General features: G+C 39.2%; 1 protein-coding gene across 13 annotated transcripts in view; it reads left to right on the plus strand.

Annotated features, from left to right (window-relative positions):
• The window catches only part of PEX5L (peroxisomal biogenesis factor 5 like), a 209,296-nt gene that overhangs the window by 57,771 nt on the left and 129,634 nt on the right, over nt 1-21,891 (plus strand). For 7 of the 13 annotated variants that reach the window (XM_044771125.2, XM_044771124.2, XM_014838346.3 and 4 more), the window contains exon 2: nt 1,455-1,526. The exons of the other annotated variants lie outside the window; for them this stretch is intronic. In XM_044771125.2, coding sequence (XP_044627060.1) covers nt 1,455-1,526 — 72 coding nt within the window. The remainder of the gene's footprint in view (nt 1-1,454; nt 1,527-21,891) is intronic. 13 annotated transcript variants of the gene reach the window in all.

A 21,891-nucleotide genomic window follows, 5' to 3' on the forward strand; every position in this document is an offset into this window, starting at 1 on the left:
ATGTTTTGCATTAGAGGGTCTCTGGACAATATCTCATGGCAACCAGTGGACTAAAAGGATGCGAAAGCAAAGTGATAGGAAGGACATTGGCTTGAGTGAAACCGACATTGTTCGTTTTATTTTCCATCAATCCTGAAGTAGAACCTCAAATGAGGACAAGATTAATAATAGAGAGAAATACTGTCGTCGTCTGTTCTAAGTGGCTAAATTCATTAATATATCAATGAGAAATCAGATTTTATTTATGCATCCTAATACTTGAAGATTCAGAAATCTGTTACAGAAAAAAAAATAGAAGGTATGTTTATCAGGGAGGAAATGTGGAAATCTGATCTTGAAATGTAGTAGAGGGAAAAACTGACAAGAATTGTGTCCCACAGCGTAGAGAAGATTTATGTCATGTTCGCTGAAGGATATAGCTCTTCTCCTGAGATGGGGATCCTAATATGGCACAAACATAGGAAATATTTTTAATTCCCTTAATTCTAGTTGATGTAGTTAATACCTAAAGCAAGGATTATTTTTTTAAAATAATAACCTTGGACTACAGCTAACTGTGTAGTGAGTTTTCTTTTCCTTTTCATACTGGTCCTCTACAGAGGTACTATGATTTCTAAAATTATGAAGAAATAACCTGTGGTTTCTGGTATTTCCATCAGCCAGTGCATTGGGAGAAAGAAAAAAAAAACACTCAGACATATTCCCTTGCCCCTGTAGCACAACAGTAAAATGGTTGTCATGATCTATGTCCTTTTCTAACTTTACAACTCTTGCTATGGGGGAGATAGACGGGGAGTGGTCATTGGAGAAAAATAAAAGACAAAATGCCAATAAAGTGCATTTTAAAAAATAATCTGTATTCTTCCAACTTTTCGAACTACCTATGAAAATTATTTTATTTATCTTTTTAAAATTAGTTCTGAGTTCTTTTTTCCAATGTTAGTTTTCATTGGATTTATAAGCCAACATAGAAAATCTGAAGATTTGTTATCTGAGTTGTGTAATACTTGTATTATTCTTAAGAATATATAAGAGATTAAAATAAAATATTTAATAGTTGAAGTCTTAATCATAGTACAGTTACTCAATACAATTTCAGTCTTTAAGAAAAACGAGCGGGGACTCTTGAAAGAGTTGCTTATTTATCTCAAAGTACTAAAGAATCTTTTCTGAAACAGAATTGAAAAGAGAAGCATAACGATATTCAGAAAAAGATTAAAGGCATGGTTTGAATGAGAGAGGCTAAGCAAAAATACTTAATGCGTAATTATAAGCCAGCAGTTGAACAATGAAAACATTTGCTGTTGTCCGTGAGAGACTGACATAAAGAATGATGTATTATGACTAATGAACAAGGCTAAGTAATGACTTTTGTCTTTAAAAAGTGTTAAGGGGGAATTAACATTATTAATGGAAAGAAACTAAATGATCATTTAAAATTATTCTTTCACAAGAAAAGTAAAGAAAAAGGATATGGAAAACTAAGCAGTGATGAAGACCTCGAAATAATTGTTGATCAAAAGCAGGTAAGTGAACGCTTCCATACATTTTCTACTGTTGCACTGTAGATTTTTGACAGCTGAAGCCCTTTGAGCATTCAGCCCTGCCCTGGCCGCTGTATTAGCCTGTCTAACGGAGGCCTGCATAACAGGATAGATTTTGAGAGCAGCTAAGCCTCCCCATATAATGCCTCTGATCCACTGACATCTGCATAATGTCAACATACATGTTCTATATGTAAGAAGGATGAAAAATAAAGCAGAACAAGAATAAGAGATCTTTTGGGAAATTAAAAGCCCCACTTGAAAAATGAACCAAACAACAATGATAATTTGGTTGGAAAAAAAAAGATTTAAACAAGAACCAGAAAGTATATTATTTTGAAAATGAGAAAGTCTGTCATTAATGTGAAACAACAAGTATGATTTAGAGGGAGGGGGATAAGAGACTTTAAAAAACTGAGAAGTTTAAAACATATATATTGCCAAATTCACTTTCTCAGAGTGTCTGCAGTAAGTTTACAGATGATTTTTAAAAAAACAAAAAGAAGCAGCTATTTAATATTCTTTAATACTGCCTGTAATTTAAGAAACGTCCAGCTTGGACTTTATATGGGCCCATAAGGTGAAATGAAAACTGCTTAATAGACCATAAGCAATGACATACCAGGTAATGGAAGGTATCCAGCTCCTGCCACTGAATTGGCATTAGTCCTTGACATCTTTGTTAATTATTGGGGCGACGAGATAATTGCATATCTATTTACTGTGTAAGTGGTGCTGATTCTGAGGGTGATGTAAGCTCAGGTGGAGCTAGAAAAATAACTCAAAGGGATCTGAGCAGATGAAGAGGTTGGAAAGAAAGCAGTCACCAAGTTACAGAAAGGCAAGTTGAATCTGGACAATTTCCTAATCATGCAGTAAGTTCGTTTTGCATCACAATGATTACATTAAAGGAGCCACTGTGAATATTTCCGAAAAAGGAAAAATGACCACCAGAAGATAGCAACCAGAAACAGTTGACTTAGAGTCCTGCCTATTAGACCTGGAATAATTGAGGTAACTGAAGTGATCTTCTGGGAGAAACTGGCCAGAAAAAGCATTCTCTCCAGGAGGTACAGAATAGGGGATCTTACAGGGTTCACTCAAACTGCCTTCAAGTTTTTCCTGCCTTGTCTTCACTCTCCTACTCCAGAGGGAATCGGGGTGGGATGGCGAGGGTCTCGGGGCGGGGGGGGTGTGGGTAGGAGGTGGCCCTGTATTTCTTCTTGGTGCCAAATTGTCAGTTTAGTTAATAAAATAAGTGGGGCTGAAGCCTGAGTTATCATTTTAACTATGCCACATTAATTACTTAGGTTGCACAGTCTCCATCTCCCACAGATCCTGCCCGTAGACTGGCATTCTGACTGTAGGACTGGACCCCCTGGCAAATGAGCTAGTAACATGTGTTTGAGTATATCATGGGAACACACACACCTACACATTTCTCTCTTAAAATGAAAAGTTAATTTTTTAAATTTCTTCCTAAATCATGTAAAAGTTAAAGTTTTGCTCTTTTTTGGTACTTTAGTATCATCTTACCCCCAAAGCTACTTTTCTTTTCTTTTTTTTCCCCCCTAAAGCTTCTTTTTGTTTTAACTAAATTTTGGGATTCAGAAAACTATAAAAGTATACATTGAGATCCTCGAAGTAGAAAGCCCAAGGGAGTCGTTAATCTTTTTTCCTGATGGCACCTTTCCCAACATTTATGTTGTTGTGCCTAAACACTTTGTAATAACTGTTAAGGAATCTTTAAAAAAAGGAGAACCAACTTTCTTACTTCTTCAGAAAATAACACTTTCCTTACCTGGAACAAATGAAGGAGGATTCTGTTTGCCCTGTCATTGTTTATCTCTGTAGTTATCATGTTTCCTCCAGTGCCATCGCACCAGTTGGCACCACTTGGCAGTGACCCAGCGTTGCTGAGTCATTCATGTCAAAACACGTTTCAAAAGATGAGTAATTATGAATATGAGTTGGCTTTGGTGTTTGCTGTTGGCAGCAAGAGTAATCCATTCTTTTTGGGAAGGTTTATTTGGTGTTGATGTTGTGAGCAAATACTAGTTTGAAACAATGACAATGTTGATACTTCAAAGTAAAATATTTGAAAAAACACTCTAATTAGTCTTTATAATACTACAAAAAAATGTTTCCTATGTTTAAGAAATCAACATTAAAAGTGTGGGTGTGTTTATGTTTGTAAAATACATTTGTTGAATATGGCTTCATCTTACAGATATTATCTATATATTTTGGGAGGAATTTTTACGTTCAATCTATTCTCCCTATATCTTTTCAGAAACATGGTAGAAATGTGTTAGTCAGTCTTCATATAATTTCAAACAGCTTTTTCTGTAAGTGGTGCCAAAGAAAATCTAAAAAAGATAAATAAAATAGTTGGAGTGCTGTGATGAGCACAAGTCTACTAATCTCATTAAATCTGTCATTCGGAAGAAGCTCTACAAATGCTGTGCAAGCTATATGCCATTTTATCAGTCATGTAATTTGAAAGTCTTGTTCTTCCACGGAAAGCCCACAATTTTGCTTGTATAAGCAAATTAGTAACAGAAGCAGCACAGAGTATGTGGATTTTGTTCTCCCTGCCTGCCTGCATTCAAGGGGGTAAAAGGTAATTTTTGCATTATTTCTACAAGAGAAAAAGTAATTTTGGAATTTTGTAAAGTTTTATTCTTAAAGGCAGTATTGTGCTTCTCTTTTTGTGATTTTTTTTTTTTCCATGAGGGTGATTGGCCTTGAGCTAACATCTGTGCCCATCTTCCTCTATTTTGTATGTGGGACGCTGCCACAGCATGGCTTGATGAGTGGTGTGCAGGTCAGTGCCCAGGATCTGAACCTGCAAACCCTGGGCTGCTGAAGCAGAGCATGTGAACTCACGCACTGCGCCACCAGGCTGGCTTCTCTTTGTGAAATTTTATTGGCAAATTTATTTGTGATGCATATAAAAACATTCCAGAGAATTCTTAGATTGGCGTTGATGTCCTAAAGCATTCAGTGTCATATAATATGTACTCACACATCTATAGTCATTTAAATATAAATGTATCACATTGGCTTGGAGTTCATATTTTTCACCAGAAATCCCTAGAGTTTTCAAACTTCAAGCATAGGAAAGCAATCAAAGGAAATGTTATTGAATTAAAACCTTAATGCCTCTAAAACCCAGACATTTGACAGAACTACATATAGATTTCATTATATACACAATTATATCTGTTCTATAATTGCATCTGTTGTATAATTATATATAATACCTATTACACATAACTATAATAAAATATATACAATTAATGAATTCTATATTTGGCTTTCTAGAATATTGAAAGAGAAGTTTTAAATATATATTTTGGATCATTTTTGTTATTTATTAAAACATTCTTTTCTGATTGGAGGGGGTAGGTCTTGTTTAGGAATAAATTTCATGTAAAATTGAATTTCCTTTTGAAGTTACTGAGTTTTCTAGGTGGGAGTAGGGAGTAGGTGGTCAAGTACCTTGTGTAAGGGATTAGAAACATTATCCACTTTGAATAAATGTGTTCTATTTTTAATGATTGGAGTCAGCTTAATTCAAGGTTTATGATATGCTGGACCGAGAAAGCTTTTTTTCTAAAATGTTTGCAAATTCCAAGGAGACTTAAAGAAAGTAACAAAGACTAAGACAAAATTATGGAATATTGTAATTATATGAAGGATACACTTACAGGTACAGCATTTCAAAAATGATTTTAACAGGATGCTGTGGATGCAGTTGGTTATGGGACTCAGAGTTGTAGCTGCATATCCTTCAGTGAAATAAAGTGGGGAAATGTCAAATGTCAGCCAGTTACAAGGGGAACAAAAGTACAGAGATCAGCGCATTGGTTCTCAAATTTCATCAGCCTCAGGCTCCCCTGGAGAGCTTGTTAGCACACACACTGCTGGGCTCCACCCCTGGAGTTTCCAATTCTGTAGGTCTGGGGGTCCAAGAACTTTCATTTCTAAGTCCTCAGCTCCCACTGCTGGTTCCAGACCACACTTTAAAAATTACTGGGTCAGAGGAAGCAATTATTGCAGTTCTAAGGGAAAAATAAATATATATGACTTGTGATAAATTTGACATTCTTCAGCTGGGCATTACCTGGAAATCTAAAAGCTAGAATTCATAGACGTCCGATGTAATGATGCTGAAAACAAGAAAACCACAGCCATTTACAACCAAAAGTGCCTTGAAAGACCCAGGTTTGCTGTCTGACTGAATTCCACTTGGTAGCCTTGTGATCTTGAATCTGTCTGAGGTATTTCCTTTTATTTGTGAAATAATACCCTGTCCTTCCCACCTCCTAGAATTTCTCTGAGAAGATAAAGTTTGTACAAGTGCTGTATAAACTGTAAATCGTTATGTCATTTAGTCATCACTACCTGTGTTAGTCTGCTCGGCCTGCCATACAAAATATCAGAGACCAGGAGGCTTAAACAACAGACATTTATTTCTCAGAGTTCTGGAAGCTGGAAAGGCCAAGATCAAGGAGCTGGCGTGGTCGGTTTCTGGTGAAGCCTCTCTTCCTGGCTTGTAGATGGCCACTTTCTTGCGTATCTTCACGTGGCCGAGAGAGAGAGCTCTGGTGTCTCTTATTATTATTATTATCATTACAGCCCCACCCTTAAGGCCTCATTTAACCTATATCACCTCCTTGCAGGCCCTATCTGCAAGGAAAGTCACATTGGAGGTTATGGCTTCAGCATATGAACTGGGAGAGGCACAAACATTCAGTCCATAGCACCGGCCCACAACCCCAATTTGGCAAACAGGAACACTGAGATCTAGAAAGTTGATTCTAGTTGCTCTGAGCCCCTAGTTAGGTACAGAGAGGGCGCTGGAAGCCAGCCCTCCCTGGATTGACACCCAGTCCAATGCTCTACCACCCCACCTAGCTCTCTACAGTTGCCCGTTACTGATCTTGAGAAGCTGTCTTGCTTCAGTGGTCTAATTATATAAAATAACCATCTACTAGGAAGTGTCATAATTGGCCAATATTTCTTTACTGAATCCTCACAGGGATAACCTTTTCTACAAACCCTCCTTAACCGTTTACTTCCCTCTTGGCCCCTATGGCTTTGTTAGGAGAGAAATGCCCTTCAAGGCAAATGCAAACAGAATCAGAGCTGAAAGGTGGTTGTTGACATCCACTCGCCCCTGTCTTTCTTCCCTACGCAGCCACCTCACGGAGGGCCTCTACCAGGCCTGAGAAGCCCCAGGGAGAGACCTCACATTCCTTTTTTAGCCCAAAACCTTTCTGAGAGTCTCCTTTTGAATCTGTAGGAGAGGCCAGAGCAGACGGCAATGGAAACTAGAATTTCTGTGACTTTCCTCTAAAGAAAAAGAAGAGACACAGGAGAGCTGTCCCCTTGTGTTTCCAATGACACGTGAACATTTGAGTGGGACTGCAATTCTATCCTACTGGTTGTTGAGGGAATGAATCCTGAAGAGGAAAATATAGGCCAGCGTGAAAGAAAAATGGAAGAATGAGAAAAACAGATTAATGGGAAAAGATACCCAGCTTCCTTCTGGTACTGACAGATAGTGTGGTCATACCACCACCTAAGCAGCTGACCTGAGTCTCAGATTCATCATAGTGAAAGGGGTGGGCATGACATGTGTCACTGCCTTGTTGTACTCGGCACCATCTGGCCAGTGCTTTCTTTGCCATATCAATGTGCTTACTTAATTTAAATATAATTCAGATCCAATTTACTTCTGAGGAGACTTATAAAGCATGAGACCCTATCTCTTGGTATCATGTATAATGCTCTCCCTTGGTCACCAAGGTCACCATTGGTCACCAAGAGCAGAAACCTCCTCTAGAGCTGCAGAAAAGAGACAGCCTGGTCAGCCTGGAGGTTCTGAAGCAGGAGACTCTGAGATCCTGAAAGGACAAAGCATATTATGCAGTCGTTGGTTGCCTGGATTACGTGCATGGCAGAGATAGGCTCGTTAGGGATTTCCTCAGGAAAGACTGAGAGGTGAGACAGGGTTCAATGAAAATAAGCCGTATTTATTTGTGATGAGAGAGACTGAAGCTGTGCAGATTTCCCGTAAACAAAGATTCACTACCGTAGACCGATCAATGCCATCGTGTCTGCAAAAGTATTTATCATCAATGAATATTGCACAAGGAAGGAGGAAAGTTTTCCACTAAGTTAATTAGAAAAATTACTGGAATAGAGGCGTGATTATCCTGTGATTTGTTCCTCAATATTGCCCATTTGTGTGAAGTAGGACAAAAATAGTTCTGAGTTACTGGTAATGCAGGGGTGGAGGGGATCACAGTAATGCAAAGTATCTTACTTTATATTTTCCTTGTAAACCCACAATGGTGAGTTTATTATTTGTTTAACTTCGTGCATTTCAATTTAGTGTACTGATTCCCCTCAGCGCCTCTGACTCTAGGAAAATCAAAAAGGGCAGACCTAATATCTTAATTTCAGAATCTTCTGATGTGTTGCTGAGATCTGAAGGTAGAAGGCCAGAAAATGCAGAGGGTCACTCTTCAGAGAGTGACACAGAGGCAGGCAGGAGGGACCTGCAGTAGGAGGTCATCATCCTAGTTTCTAGTCTTGGCTTTGCCACTTACTGAGTGGAAGACTTTGGAGGGAGCAATTTAAGTTCTCTGAGTTTCTGTTTCTTCTTCTGTGAGATAGAATGATACCATCTGGCTTGACATCTGTGGTGAGGTTCCAATGGGGATACCCCTCTGGAGAGCCCTGTGTCCAGCTCAGCCTCCTTTGGTCAGAGCCGAGTCTGGAATCCAGGGTCACCGCTGTTTTGTTTCATGCTCTTGCCACCAGCATCTCGCACTTCCTGAATGTTGAGTTTTTGTTGCATCACAGCATTTTCACTTTGCTTATTCCCGCTGCTTTACTGCTAAGCATTCTGCGTGCCTTCTGTGGGACACTGTTAGATAATCCAGTCCAGTGCATTTTCAGGGGTGCTGGCCCCTCTGCCACTGCACCTGCTGGACATTGTGAATAGAACAAAGTTGTTACACAGTGGTTAGGAGCAGGGCTTTCACAGTCAGGAATCTGAATGAAAACAGGCTATGGCCACATAGTAGCTATTTTACCCTGGGAAAGTGAACCAGCGTCTCTGAGCCTCAGGCTGCTCTGCCATAAAATGAGGAACATACTATCTGCTTCCTAAAGTAGTTGAGAAAATTAAATAAGTTGCTGTTTATCAATGCTTAGCAAAGTGCATGGCGTGTAATGAGTGCTTTACAAACGGCAGGTATTCGGGTGGGTGAGTGGTGGGAGTTGATGGTAAAACCCTTAAATGTTTTAGCTGTAGAATCCCCTGGGATTTCTTCAGGACTGAGTTCTAATAATTCTAAATAATAAAGTCTATTCTGAACTCATAGATACAAATGCCTCCTTGGATCAGTGAGGTACAGAAATGAGGGGAAGAGACTGCATGTAAGAGAAACAGGGAGTGAGGGGACAGTGGCTCATGTTCTAAGCTGGCCCTTCTAGAGGAGGCAGCACCTACCGGCTCCAGTTAATTGCTAACTTGCTGGAAATGAGCTCAGTGTCACCACATACTAACTTTTCAAGAGAAGCAGTTAAGCTGATGCTTTTAAAATGTTTAAAATCAATTAAAAATTTTAAAACAATGTGTAGTCACACAAAACAGTCCGGGTTTATATACAGCCCTAGGGTTCCCTAGGACTATTATACTCGTGAGACTCTGGGATCAAAGGGGAGTAGGATGTTGACGTGGACCTGCTTTATACCCTCCCTCTTGAAAACCGACCTAACCTCACTGTTGATCTGATCACAATAATGGATGTTAAAGTATAATTGTCAGATGGCCTTATGTCCCCCAGGAAGTTCAAGTTCCTCAAAAATGTAAAAAATCCTCATCTGATAAATTGAGTAGGGCAGATGTTTATAAGCAGAAGATATTGCTGACATTTCTACCTATTCAGGACTTTTACCACCTTCTATTCTTGCCAAAATATTATCTCAGTGAGTAGATAAGGTACCAGCCTTGTTGAGTAGCAAGGCCCCAGCTTTCTTCCACCTGTCCATCTTCCCCGGTTTTCCAAACAGTAATGCAAATCACAGGAATCAGGCAAAAACCATAATCACCAAGAGAGAGACCATGAGCTACCACCTCAAGTTCAACAAATATCTGAAGTGCCATTATGTATCTTTATTTTAAGATATTAATGTACAGCCTATGTTCATTATGTGCAGCATAAGATTAAAAAACTGGATTCTCAAGCTGGAAAAATATATAGATGTTAAGTAATTTTCAAATAGCCCATGTTTTTTTCTCTTTAATCTAATGGGAAAAAGTGCTGGCAGCATGTTTAGTCCCTGAGAAAATAAATGCAAAATTGAAATGACATGAGCTGACGTGCTGAGTGAAAAATGATGTGATATGTGAAAATAACAGCCAGAGACGGTAACACTGAAAAGCAGGCTCAGCCATTTGGACTACAACTTGACAGGAAACCATTCAGCCTTTCTCTGTGGAAGATTTGTTGTGCTTTTACTGGTTTTGTTTTTGTTGTTTTAGGTTGTTCATTTGATCAATATGAGAACTGTAGACATTAGAGCTAGAAGGAACATCAGAAGATAATCTAATCCAGTGGTTGTAAAACTGTGCTCTGTGGAACCCATTTCCAGCCATTTGGAATCGAGGGTGGGTCCACGTATGTGGTACCACCCCTCGGAGTGCCAATGAGCCCTAGGTGTGCAGACAAGCTTTGTTTGATGAAGGGGTGCTGCTCTTAAGAAGTTTAATTATATTGGTTCTAGTTCAATCAAACAGGTTAAGTGAGTCTCAGGGGATAGAAGTAGCTTGGCTGTGTCACTAGGTTATTTTATCTCACAGGAAATTTTAGAACTTGGGTCTACAGCCTCGAGTCTTGGATTCATTCATCTACCCCTATAACTGCCTTTCTAAATTAGGCCAGTTCTTATCCTTTCTTCTAAACTCCCTCATGTCGGTAAGCTAAACATACTCAACCAGCCAGAAAAATCACTTGAAGAATGAGATCATTTGGCCAAAAAAAAAAATACTATGATGGGGATAAATAACAATTGTATTGTATGATCATTTGTGTGTGTGTGTGTGTGTGTGTTTTCTAGATCACAAGATAGGAAGGAAGTGGTACTCACTCTAATTGGGGGTAGACCATGTGAAAAATTAATGACTAAAAATGACGGAATTTATAGAGTTGTATATTTCTAGTGCGTATCTAAATCTGTTACATTTGTCTGATAGATTTTTATGAAAGAATGTTTATATGAGATGCTTCCTACTTCGTAAAGAGGTTTTCACAAACTTTGTGACAACTTCCCAGTATATATCAGGGTGCAGATAGTCAAGATTTTAAAAGTGGAATTTGAATCTCCTAAGATGCTCCTAACGAAATTATCAGTGTTTCCTCCATGTTGAAGCAAACGGCTTTTCTACTGCTCATCTCTCGGGTCTTCTCCACATGGATCAGTTTAACATCTCCCTTCCATTTGGCGGTGAGGATTGTGAACCGTGCCCACAGTTCAGCATCTAGCTGCCAAGACCTTGCATTTTGAAGTGAGCAGCCAGCACTTTTGTGTAATGGCTCCTGCCAGTGAACTCACTGATTACTGACGGGATCAGTATGTATTGTCATTAAGGGCTTTGAAAACCAGTTGTGGGTGGAAATATTTACACTGAAATGATTTATGTTACAAATTTAAAATCTGATAAATAAAAATGACAAAGGAACAGGCAGACCACTCAAAAAAAATTTTCTGATTCTGGTACTTAAATAGCAGAGAGAGTTTCAAGAGTCAACTTCCCTTCCTTCTCTTCCAACTTTGGACCTAGCTGCCTATGCTCTGCCACGGCCCTGACCTTGTCATTTCTGTGCTTGTGCTTATATTTCTCTCCTATCCAGACTTTGCACTGTATGTCTTTCCTTTTCTGCTCAGCCCCACTCTCTGATCCCCGCGTCTGGAATGTGTCTCTTATTCTGACACTGCATATATAAGGTTTGACAGAGACGCAGTTCTTGCAAACCTGCTTTTTTTTTTTTTAATGCTCCATTGCTTTCTTCCCTTTCTCCAAAACAACTCTATAATTCTGTCATTTCCATTTTTAGTCGTTAATTTTTCACATGGTCTACCCCCAATTAGAGTGAGTACCACTTCCTTCCTATCTTGTGATCTAGAAAAAACACACACACACACAAATGATCATTCAATACAATTGTTATTTATTCCCATTATAGTATTTTTTTTTGGCCAAATGATCTCATTCTTTAAATATATGAATAAGTGACTTATTAAAGAAACGGTGAGAGAATGTACCATCTCGGCTTTGTGCTGGATGTTCTGAATAGAAAAAACCATTCATTCATCACTTTTTTCTAACAAAATTACCTCATTTGTATAATTTGTGAATAATTAACGAATTCTTGTTGTAGAAAAACACTCAGCATGGAAGTAGTTTTCTTCCAGTCAAAGGTGGTCCAATTATCACTTCCCTACACGCCCAGCTTCTATCTTTAAACTTTAAATGTGCCCCCAAAATTGACACAGTTAATTTTTGTGAACTATAGGAGTAGTTTTTGAAAAAAATGAGTGATGGTGCATCAGATGATGGATTTTTTAATCCAACTATTTAGTACAGAATAAACCAAATTGAAGCCACAAACAGGCTTAGATATTCTTGAATTTTTAAGCTAAAGATGTAGAACCTTGGAAATTTCTCATTTTAAAAAAAGGAAGCAGTTTGTCTTTCACTAAATCAATGAGTTAACTTACCCTTCCATCCAAACTCCAAGGAATTTGATTTAAAATCACCCCCTTGTGGGTTTATGAACCACAGTAGCCATACAGGACATGCCCTGTGGACCCCAAAACTGCTTGGTTTAGTGCCAGCTTGCAGGTGGTAGGCACTCAAAACATGGAGAGAACTGATACTTCTCATCATTTCCCAAATAAAATGCCAACTCCTCAGTTGGGCTTACAGGGCATGCGTGGTCCAGCCCCTGACCACCCGTTATCCTTATCCACCGCCACCTCGACTCCATGGCCCATTCATACTGAACGACTGGAAGCACCCCAAGTGTGCAATGTTCTTCCTTCATTTTGCCTTTGCCCTGTGTATGCATACACGTATACGATATACATCACAAATCTTCTGATCAATATCCCCCAGGAGTGGAGGGGTATGGATTGGAGGGAAGGAGCCCTCCTCACGGTTCTGAGACTTGCCCCTTTGAGAATCCAAATGCTAAGAGAAGAGAGAGAGAAGAAACAAGTCCCTCTTGGCTCTATAGACGAGTAGACTTCTTAAACCCTATAAATGTAGGGCAAAATGAGAAGGGAAAAAAAATTCAAAACCAAAAACAGGTATAAAGCCTCTTCCTGGAAAGAAGAGGGAGCAAATGGAGAAACATAGAAAAATCTGAAAATACATTGTTTATAGGAATTTGGTATGTAAACAATTATGTATCTTCTGGGACTTCATTGTGGGAGAAAATATTTAGTTATATTTAGTACGCTTATACCTCTTGTGGTTCTAAAAAAAATGGGCTTGATTCTGCCCTGTTCCCAAGATCCGTCCTTCTGTGTGCTATGCAAGGAAGAGCAGTGGAGAGCGCTGCAGAACCAGCTCACGGGACGCCAGCGACATTTCGCTTTCAGTATTCAGGGGCGACAACTAAACAGAGAATCATATGTTCAAAAACTGGTTCTAAGATAAACTATGTGAACAAAATTAAATTGTCTTTTCTTTTTCTCTATCATGAGATGAAATAAAATAACTTCAGGAGGAAGTTACATGGGATGCTGCTTTTGAAAAGAACATTATCTCGATGGAAATGATCTAAACTTCTGGTTCATTCTCTTATTTTACAAAAGCTTCCTGACAGCCTGTTTCTCGCTAGGTGTTTGCCAGGTGCTGGGACACAGAGATGACATAAACACAGTCATGGCCCTTAAGAAGCCGACAGTATGGTACAGACCTTCAGTCAATAGACAGTTACAGAGCTGATGCTGCAAGAGAGCTGGAACCAGGACTCCCAGGGAGCCCTTGGGGCCCTCAGGACTCTAATGTGTGCGTTATTCCATAATTACGGTCCTGAAAGAGTTACAGAGTCTTTCTAGTGCTCAATGTATTCCCAAGATAGGACTTGGGTTTGGGAAACAATGACCAAAGATGTTTTTAGAGCTTGGCTGCTCAAAGAGAGATTCATGAAGCAGCAGCAGCAGCATCACCTGGAGCTTGTTAGAAATTCATAATTAGTCCCAGACTGAATCAGTCTCTGAGAGTGGGGCCCAGGAATCTGTTTTAACGAGCCTTCCAGGGGATTTCTATGCACGCTGTGGTTTGAGAAGCACTGTGTCAGATTATTCAAATTTTTAATGTCAAGAAAGGAGCAGTTATTATTTTGGTAAAGACATGAAACTTTTATTTTCTAGACCTACAAAAGAAGGGGAGTGAAGGCAAGGTAAGTATCTTAAGTCACTTATCTGAATGTCCCTCGCAGCCTTATTCATTAAAGTGAACCTACACAGTGATCAATCCTGTGACCCAGGTGGTTACAAAAAGAAAGTATAAATGATGGAGACCAAGAGGTAAAGCTTATTAACATAATCTTTATCTTAAGTTTTTCTAATCTTAGACCACTTTATTGAAAGATTAATAATTATAACACACTCTTATATAGCATTGACTATGTGCTGCACACCATTCTAAACACTTTATATATCTTAACTCATTTAATCCTCTCAACAACTCCACGATGTAGGTACTGTCATCCCCATTTCCCAGTGCACACTAAGGCATGAGGAATTTTATGCAGGGCCGCTGCATTGCACAGCCCCAAGAAGATGTGCTGTGAGGCAGTACATGGCAGCCCTGGGTCCAGGGAGCTCACAGTCAGGACGTCATCCTTTCACCATCCTTCCCTGACTTATCAAGGAGATCCATTACTATCCTGACTGTGCTAGGAAAAATAATGTAATATGGTAAAATCTGTTTGTACAGGAAAGATATATATGATAAAGAAAGGCATAAATAAAGATAGGTAAATTGGAAAAGAAGTATTTTCCCTTCAAAAAAAGTATCCTTGTGTGTGTGTGTGAGAGAGAGAGAGAGAGAGAGAGAACTAGAGACTGTGTGAATACATGGCCCTAAACACACATAACTAAAAGCAAATCTCCATGAGAAAAAGCAGTGGCCCAGTCCTTGAATAAATGCCAACTTCTGAGGCCGTTGGGACACTGCACTATACTGAATGGTGGCACCAGGTGACCAGACAGCCTTATCGAGTAACCAGTAAAAGACACGTATTCCATTGGAGTTGCTACGTGTGTTTTGAGTTTTCCCATCTGAGGTATTTCTCATGATAAGTTAAATCCTTACTTTGTGCCTAGAATTACCTCTGTGCTCACCACATTTGAAAAATTCCATGCCTAAAACAAAACCAGAAAGTCCATCACTTCAGCATTTGTTGAGTAGCTTTCTGTTATGGGAGGAGATTACTGTGCTCTGAAAATGTCACTCTGACAGCTGCCCTCCAGGGGCTGACCTTTCTTCTCAGGCTGAAGTCCCTGCTAAACTGCTCAGTAGAGCTAGCTTATCCCAAGTTGTTGGCACATCTCCAGTTTCCCTGCATGGCCATCTAGACTGGTGATCTGAGAATTAATATTCTGCCATCCCTTCAGACTTTGACTGGACATGACTCTGCACTTCCCAGCTCCCTCGGGATGCCTACATCCTCCCATAAGCAGCACTCCAGGCTTCCTCCATGAGCCTTACCTGTTAGTGCTCCAGGGCTGACAGGCACCCTTGGGGTCCCTTCTCACTGGTTACTATGCTTATGAGTATACAAAACCCTCCTCAGAAACATGGAACAAGATAAAAAGTATCACCCATACTCCTAGGGACTCTTCATTTTGCCTACTCTCTCATTTTTCATAGTCACAAGCGTAATTTTAATTTTTTGCATAGTTGCAGTCAGTATGCATTCAATTTTGTATCTGCTTCTTTATGTAACATTATGCCAGACTCATTTTTCCATATTGCTATTTAGTTTTTATAAATGTCATTTTAGTGGTTGCCTTATATTGAATCAAGGTGATCCTTAGGCATTTTTTTTCTCACAGCTTTCCCTGGCTTATGCAATGACCATCAAAATCTTTCCCTTCTTCTTTCAGGATGCAAGTTACCAGATTAAAAAGGAAAGGATGGGATTGCAAGAAAATTGTATATATTACTATGATTAGACATATTCTGATTTACCATGAATTATGCATGATGTTTATGGAAATTTGCACAGTGTCATCTTTTCATATTCCTGCTGCACCTTTATTTTTTTTTTCATTTTATTGCAGTAACATTGGATTATAGCATTATATATAACATTATAGTGCACCACCTCACATGTGAGCCTATTCACCCCTTTTTGCCCTCCCCTCTCCCCACTTCCCCTATGGTAACCACCAATCTAATCTCCATTGCTATGTGTTTATTTGTTGTTGTTTTTATCTTCTACTTATGAGCGAGATCATACGGTATTTGGCTTTCTCCCTCTGACTTATTTCACTTAGCATAATATCCTCAAGGTCCATCCATGTTGTCATAAATGGCCGGATTTCATCATTTCTTATGGCTGAGTAGTATTCCACTGTGTATATATACCACATCTGCTTTATCCATTCATCTCTTGATTGGCACCTAGGTTGCTTCCAAGTCTTGGCTATTGTGAATAATGCTGCAATGAACATAGGGTGCAAATATCTTTATGCCTTTGCGTTTTCAAATTCTTTGGATAAATACGCAACAGTGGGATAGCTGGATCATATGGTAGATCTATTCTTAATTTTCTGAGGAAACTCCATAGTGGCTGCACCAGTTTACACTCCCACCAGCAATGAATAAATGTTCCCTTCTCTCCACATCCTCTCCAACACTTGTTGTTTCCTGTCTTGTTAATTATAACCATTCTGACCGGAGTGAGGTGATACCTCATTGTAGTTTTGATTTGCATTTCCCTGATAGCTAATGATGCTGAGCATCTTTTCATATGCCTGTTGGTCATCCGTATATCTTCTTTGGAGAAATCTCTGTTCAGATCTTTTGCCCATTTTTTGATCAGGTTTTTGGTTTTTTTGTTGTTAAGAGGTACTGCTGCACCTTTAATATCACTGGAGATGCCAGCACATGTGTTGCACTGCTCTCATAAAATCTCAGGTTTAAATCAAATCCTGCATGACAGTTATACGGGATTCTGCTTCCTGAGGCTGACCACAGCCAAATCACAAACATAGATTTGCATAAATTTGGTTTGCATGAATTTTTAAGTTTGCTGAGAAAGGAAATTGACTAAATATTGTTAGAGCCACAAATAACTTGGGATATAATTTGCTTTGATACCATATGCATTGAGGACACAGATGTATGGACCTGCTAGGATACTCCTATGCCCAACAAATACATAGATTTCAAGACCCATATTGAAGTCTAAGCAACTTATATGAAGGGGGTACCGCTAATGAGATTGTAGAATTAAGACCTATGACTTCTTCATATTGAAAGGCAATGGTAAAAAGAAATAATTGTGAATGCCCTTTAGAATATATAGTCTTTTTGTAAGCATTCTAGATTTTAAAATTTTTCCTAGGGTCCCAAAATGCAAAACTCTTACATAATACAGATTCAAGGAGTACAGGAAGTTGCTAAGCCCATTAGCAGAGCTAAAATACAAGTGAGGATGCTAGGATTTAAGTTCCTGCCTCTGCCAATGACTTTCTCTTTGACCTTGAACAAATCTCTAAGCCTTGACTTCTCTATCAGCAAAGTGATAATATTTTTCCTACTTCTATCTCACAAGAATTCTGGAAGAATTTCTTAAAGAAAACTAAAAAAATAATCATCTGAGCCACTCAAGAGGATTATTTCCTGTGAATAAATCCAAGACAGTATCATCTGTAAGGAAGCCACTCACTAATGCCCTGGGGTTATGAATCAACCTCTTGTGTTAAAGAGCAATTTAAAAATGATATCCCCAGTAGAAAAATGAACACATCTGTAATTATTACTTTCAGATCAGTAAAACTTGAGGAAGGAAGCAAAGTGTGGCTTCATTTTATGAATGTACAAGTGATGGAATTACATTGCATTTCTTTTTGAGTGATTCTTTTCATAATTTTCTCTCTAATCATCATGAGAGAAAAAGTGGATAAGTTTTCATATTTATGTTTTTCAACTGTCTTGGAAAGATTACGTAGAAATAGATAGTTCTAAAGAAATAACATTTAGTGTTTTCATCACTACTGATTCTATTTTTTTTAATTAAAAAAACTTGTTTCCTGGAAAAGCAAAACTTATGCTGAGGCTTCAAAACTTTATTTAGTAGTCAAGAATTTGCATATTCCATGTAAAAACCACGTATCTGTCCCTCTAGACTAAAAAGAGACCTCCTGAATGAATTTTGTTAACACCTGAGCCTTCTTTGAAAAAAAAAAAAAATGAAAAGCCTGCAGAATTCGTAATGAGTCTTTCGCAGGAAAGTCACATAATATCTCTCAAAACACGGAGAAACCAAATTAGCTTCCGCAAGGAGTCAAGAAAAGGAAAACTTCCTCTCACAAAGTAAGCTGACGTTTAGAACCGCTCTGTATCGTTTTGAAGGGAATTCAGTCTTCTCTCAATAAGCTGTCTTTGGAACAATTATTTCAGGGTACACTGCGGCAAAAAGTTAGTAACCACAAATGAGTTCTTATTTTTCTTTCTTATTTTCTGTTTCTGACATCACAAGGGAGGCCTATGATCAGTTTCCTCAGAACTTTCATCATATCAGGAAGGAAAAATAATCCAAAAAATACATATAAGTTTTAAAGTTCTTGGTAAGGCCAGATTTGGGGACAGAGGAAAGGAGGGTGCAGAGAAATTCAGGTAAATCAGCTGGCGCAGAGGTCATTTTAAACGCATGCGTAAGCAGTGGAGACCAGATTGGTGGAGGTGGTGGGGCAAACTGTATCCTCCAACTGTCTGATTTAGTCACGTTATGACAGGAGTGGGGGAGGGGAATTAACACTGCTGAGTGCCTACTATGGACCAGACAACAACCTGAGAGGTATTTTTACTATTATGCCAATTTTGCAGAATAGGAGGACAAAAACAAGGCTCAGAAGGGTTGAGAAACCTGAAAAGAGTCACATAACTAGTAAAGCAGCAAAAATGGAATTAAAATAATCTGCCTCCAAAGCCCATGCTCTTCCTGCCAACTGCCTGCCCACAAGCCATCGAGAAAATTAAACTGCAATGCCTCTTGTTTAATTTAAAGATACAGTCATTAGTTACTGTATATGGCTTAGCACCCGTGGGAGTTTAAATAAAAGTCTTCTTTAAAAGAAAAAAAGTCACAGATAGCAAATAGAATGGTGGGGCTGGGTCAGGTCAAAGCAAAGCCCCTGCTGGTCACGGGCTGTGGAATTGCCAGTTCCTTCCTGGAGTTTCTTTGGAGGAAGCTGAGGGCTGAATAATGGAAGTGGGCCGACAGAGTGTTCTCTTGAAACACAAGAAACAAATAAAAATGAAGAATGTGGTGTTCTGTTTCCTAGTTTGCACACAACTGAGTTTGTATTTTCCTCATAATTGGCTTAAAGATAAATTGTACTGGAAAAATGGTTCATTTCACCAGGTTTTTCTCCCATTCTGAGCACCAAAGCAATATTCGTGGCAGATTTTTTTTTTTCCACTAAAAGTTAATTCCTGGGTTTGTTCTTGTAGAACATAGAGAGTAAAGCTATCCAAGGCAGGTGCAAAAGAACAAAAAGAAATCTCTTCGGAATTTAAGGAGCAGCCAAGTTTTCCAGTAGCCAGATGAGATCACCACTCACGTCCCTTCTGGGATTTATAGAATTAACAACGCTGGTAAACACAAGAGTTAAAAAGTTTGTAATCTTTCCAGATGGCTAAAGTAGATAAAGGAGGTTACCTAAGCAAAATATTTCACCTTTGGGGATATTCTGAGTCCTTGCCCACTTTTAGCTTCATTAGTTGCCAAACGTTTGCTTTCTCACTGTATTCCTGTTGGTTGACCATGGTCTCCCTTCCAGCCCTTCCACTTCCCTTGTGATTGACCGCACGTTGGCCTTTGAGTCTCTTCCTCAGAGAGGCTGTTTGCTCCTTCACTTTCAGTGGAACGGATCTCCTAACATCATTCAACCATTTCCATCCTGAGTCGTGGCGAGGCCCCCAGAGCTCACAGTCTCTCCACGACTGAGGATGGGTCATTTAGAGCCCTTCCTCACAGCACTAAGGAAGCCAACTTAAAGACACTTATAAATGATACAGACTTCTCGCTTCTAAAAACAAAAGAAAGTGAAATCTTTTAATGTTATACAGATCAAGAATTTTTCTTAAACAACGCAAACTGCCTTGATTACACCTGCATACAAATAGATTGCGTGGCATCAGCAGCAGAATCTTTAAATAAGAAATTATGCACGATTTAAGCCACTTTGTTTCATTGCTTTTAATTTAATCATCATCATCATCATCATCATCATCATCACAAATTGTTGAACACCCACCGTGGACCACATGGCATAAACACTGTTCCTGCTCTTGAGAAGTATGTGCTTTATATATATTTATGAAATTAATGCCTAAATAAAGTGGTTTAAAAGGCATAAGTTTATTTCTCTCTCACTTAAAAGAAGTCTAGAGTTAACCCCATCCAAGGCTGGTTCAGGAGCTCCCCAAAGTCATCAAGGATGCCGGCTTCTTCCAGCTCTCTACTCCGCTATCCCTTGGAAGGAGTCCCACCTTTCATATTCTAAAATGGCTACTGAATCCCCAGCCATCATCTGGGAGTTGCGGGAAGCAGGAAAGAAGAAAGGTGGGGAGAGAAGAGCAAGGGACCATTTTTTTAATCCACCTCTCCTCTTGAGGATACTTCCTGGAAGTGCCACAGAGTCCTTTTGCTTATATTTCATTGCCCAGAACTTAGTCATATGGTCACAACTGGCTACTGGAGGGGGGTACTCCTAGGAAATATAGAGTCATGTATTCCACATGGTAATATGTCCTCCTAAAAAGGATGTTACTAAGAAAGAAAGATATTGGGGGAGAAAACTAGCAATCTCAGCCATAATGCTTGTCCCTCTGGATCCCTTGCCCGTGACCACAAGAGTACTCCAGACTCCACCTGCTGGTGGAACTACCAATTCCTCCTACCTCTGAGGACTCAGTTGGTCTCACTCTGCGTGAGGAAGGTAGCGTCTGGAGCGGATGGGAAGGCCACCTGCCCCCACACATGCTCCTCCCTGCTGTGGACAGCAGCCCAGCATTAACACGGGCAATTTGGTGTGCAGTTGTACCAGACAGGTTATATAAAAGTAGGAACCTCAAGAGCTTTAAGTTCAAAAGCTGGCAATTGGTTGGCCTTTCATTTTTTAAAAAAGGGAAATAATTTCTGGTGCATCCATATTATAGAATAGTACATACAACTTAAAATCATGCTGACAGAGTTTACGACATGAAAAATATGCTTACCACAAATTAAGCAAAGCACAAAGGCAAGACAAAAATTTGGAAAGATCCAATGGTGTTAAAACATGCTTAGCAAAAAAGACTCAAAGGAAACATTCTAAAATATTAACAGTGATTATCTCTGGATGCTGGAATAAGAAGTGATTTTTAAACCACTTTTCTTTTCAGTTGTGTATTTTGCAATTCATTAATTCTCTCAAAAACAATTTTTAAAAATAAAATACTACAAAACTGACTACAAGTTAAAAATAATGAGAAAGACCCATACAATAAATTAGGCTAGAAATAATGCTGTTCCAAACCTCAGCTACGGATAGAGCCTTGTGTCTCATCTAAATAGAAGAGACACAATGGAATTGGAACCAGGAAAGCTGGTCATAGGATCTGCTCACTGTTGGTGTGGGCTTTGATGAAATATTATTAGTCTCTTCCCATGAATGTGGATATACTGATTGCTTGTGTTTAAAAAGCCACGTCAGGGCCAGCCTGGTGGCATAGTGGTTAAGTTTATGCACTCCACTTTGGGAGCCTGAGGTTCACTGGTTCAGATCGTAGGCACAGACCTACACACTGCTCATCAAGCCATGCTGTGGAGGCAGCCCACATAAAATAGAGGAAGGTTGCCACAAATGTTAGCTTAGCAACAATATTCCTCAAGCAAAAAGAGGAAGATTGGCAACAGATGTTAGCTCAGGGCCAATCTTCCTCACACACGAAAAATAAAATACAATGAAAAGCAACATCAGCAAATATACTCTGAAAAACTACTTCGTTGCCAGTTTACATAATTGTGTTAAA

This window comes from Equus asinus, chromosome 5 (genome assembly GCF_041296235.1).
Source record: "Equus asinus isolate D_3611 breed Donkey chromosome 5, EquAss-T2T_v2, whole genome shotgun sequence".
Classification (NCBI taxonomy): domain Eukaryota; kingdom Metazoa; phylum Chordata; class Mammalia; order Perissodactyla; family Equidae; genus Equus; species Equus asinus.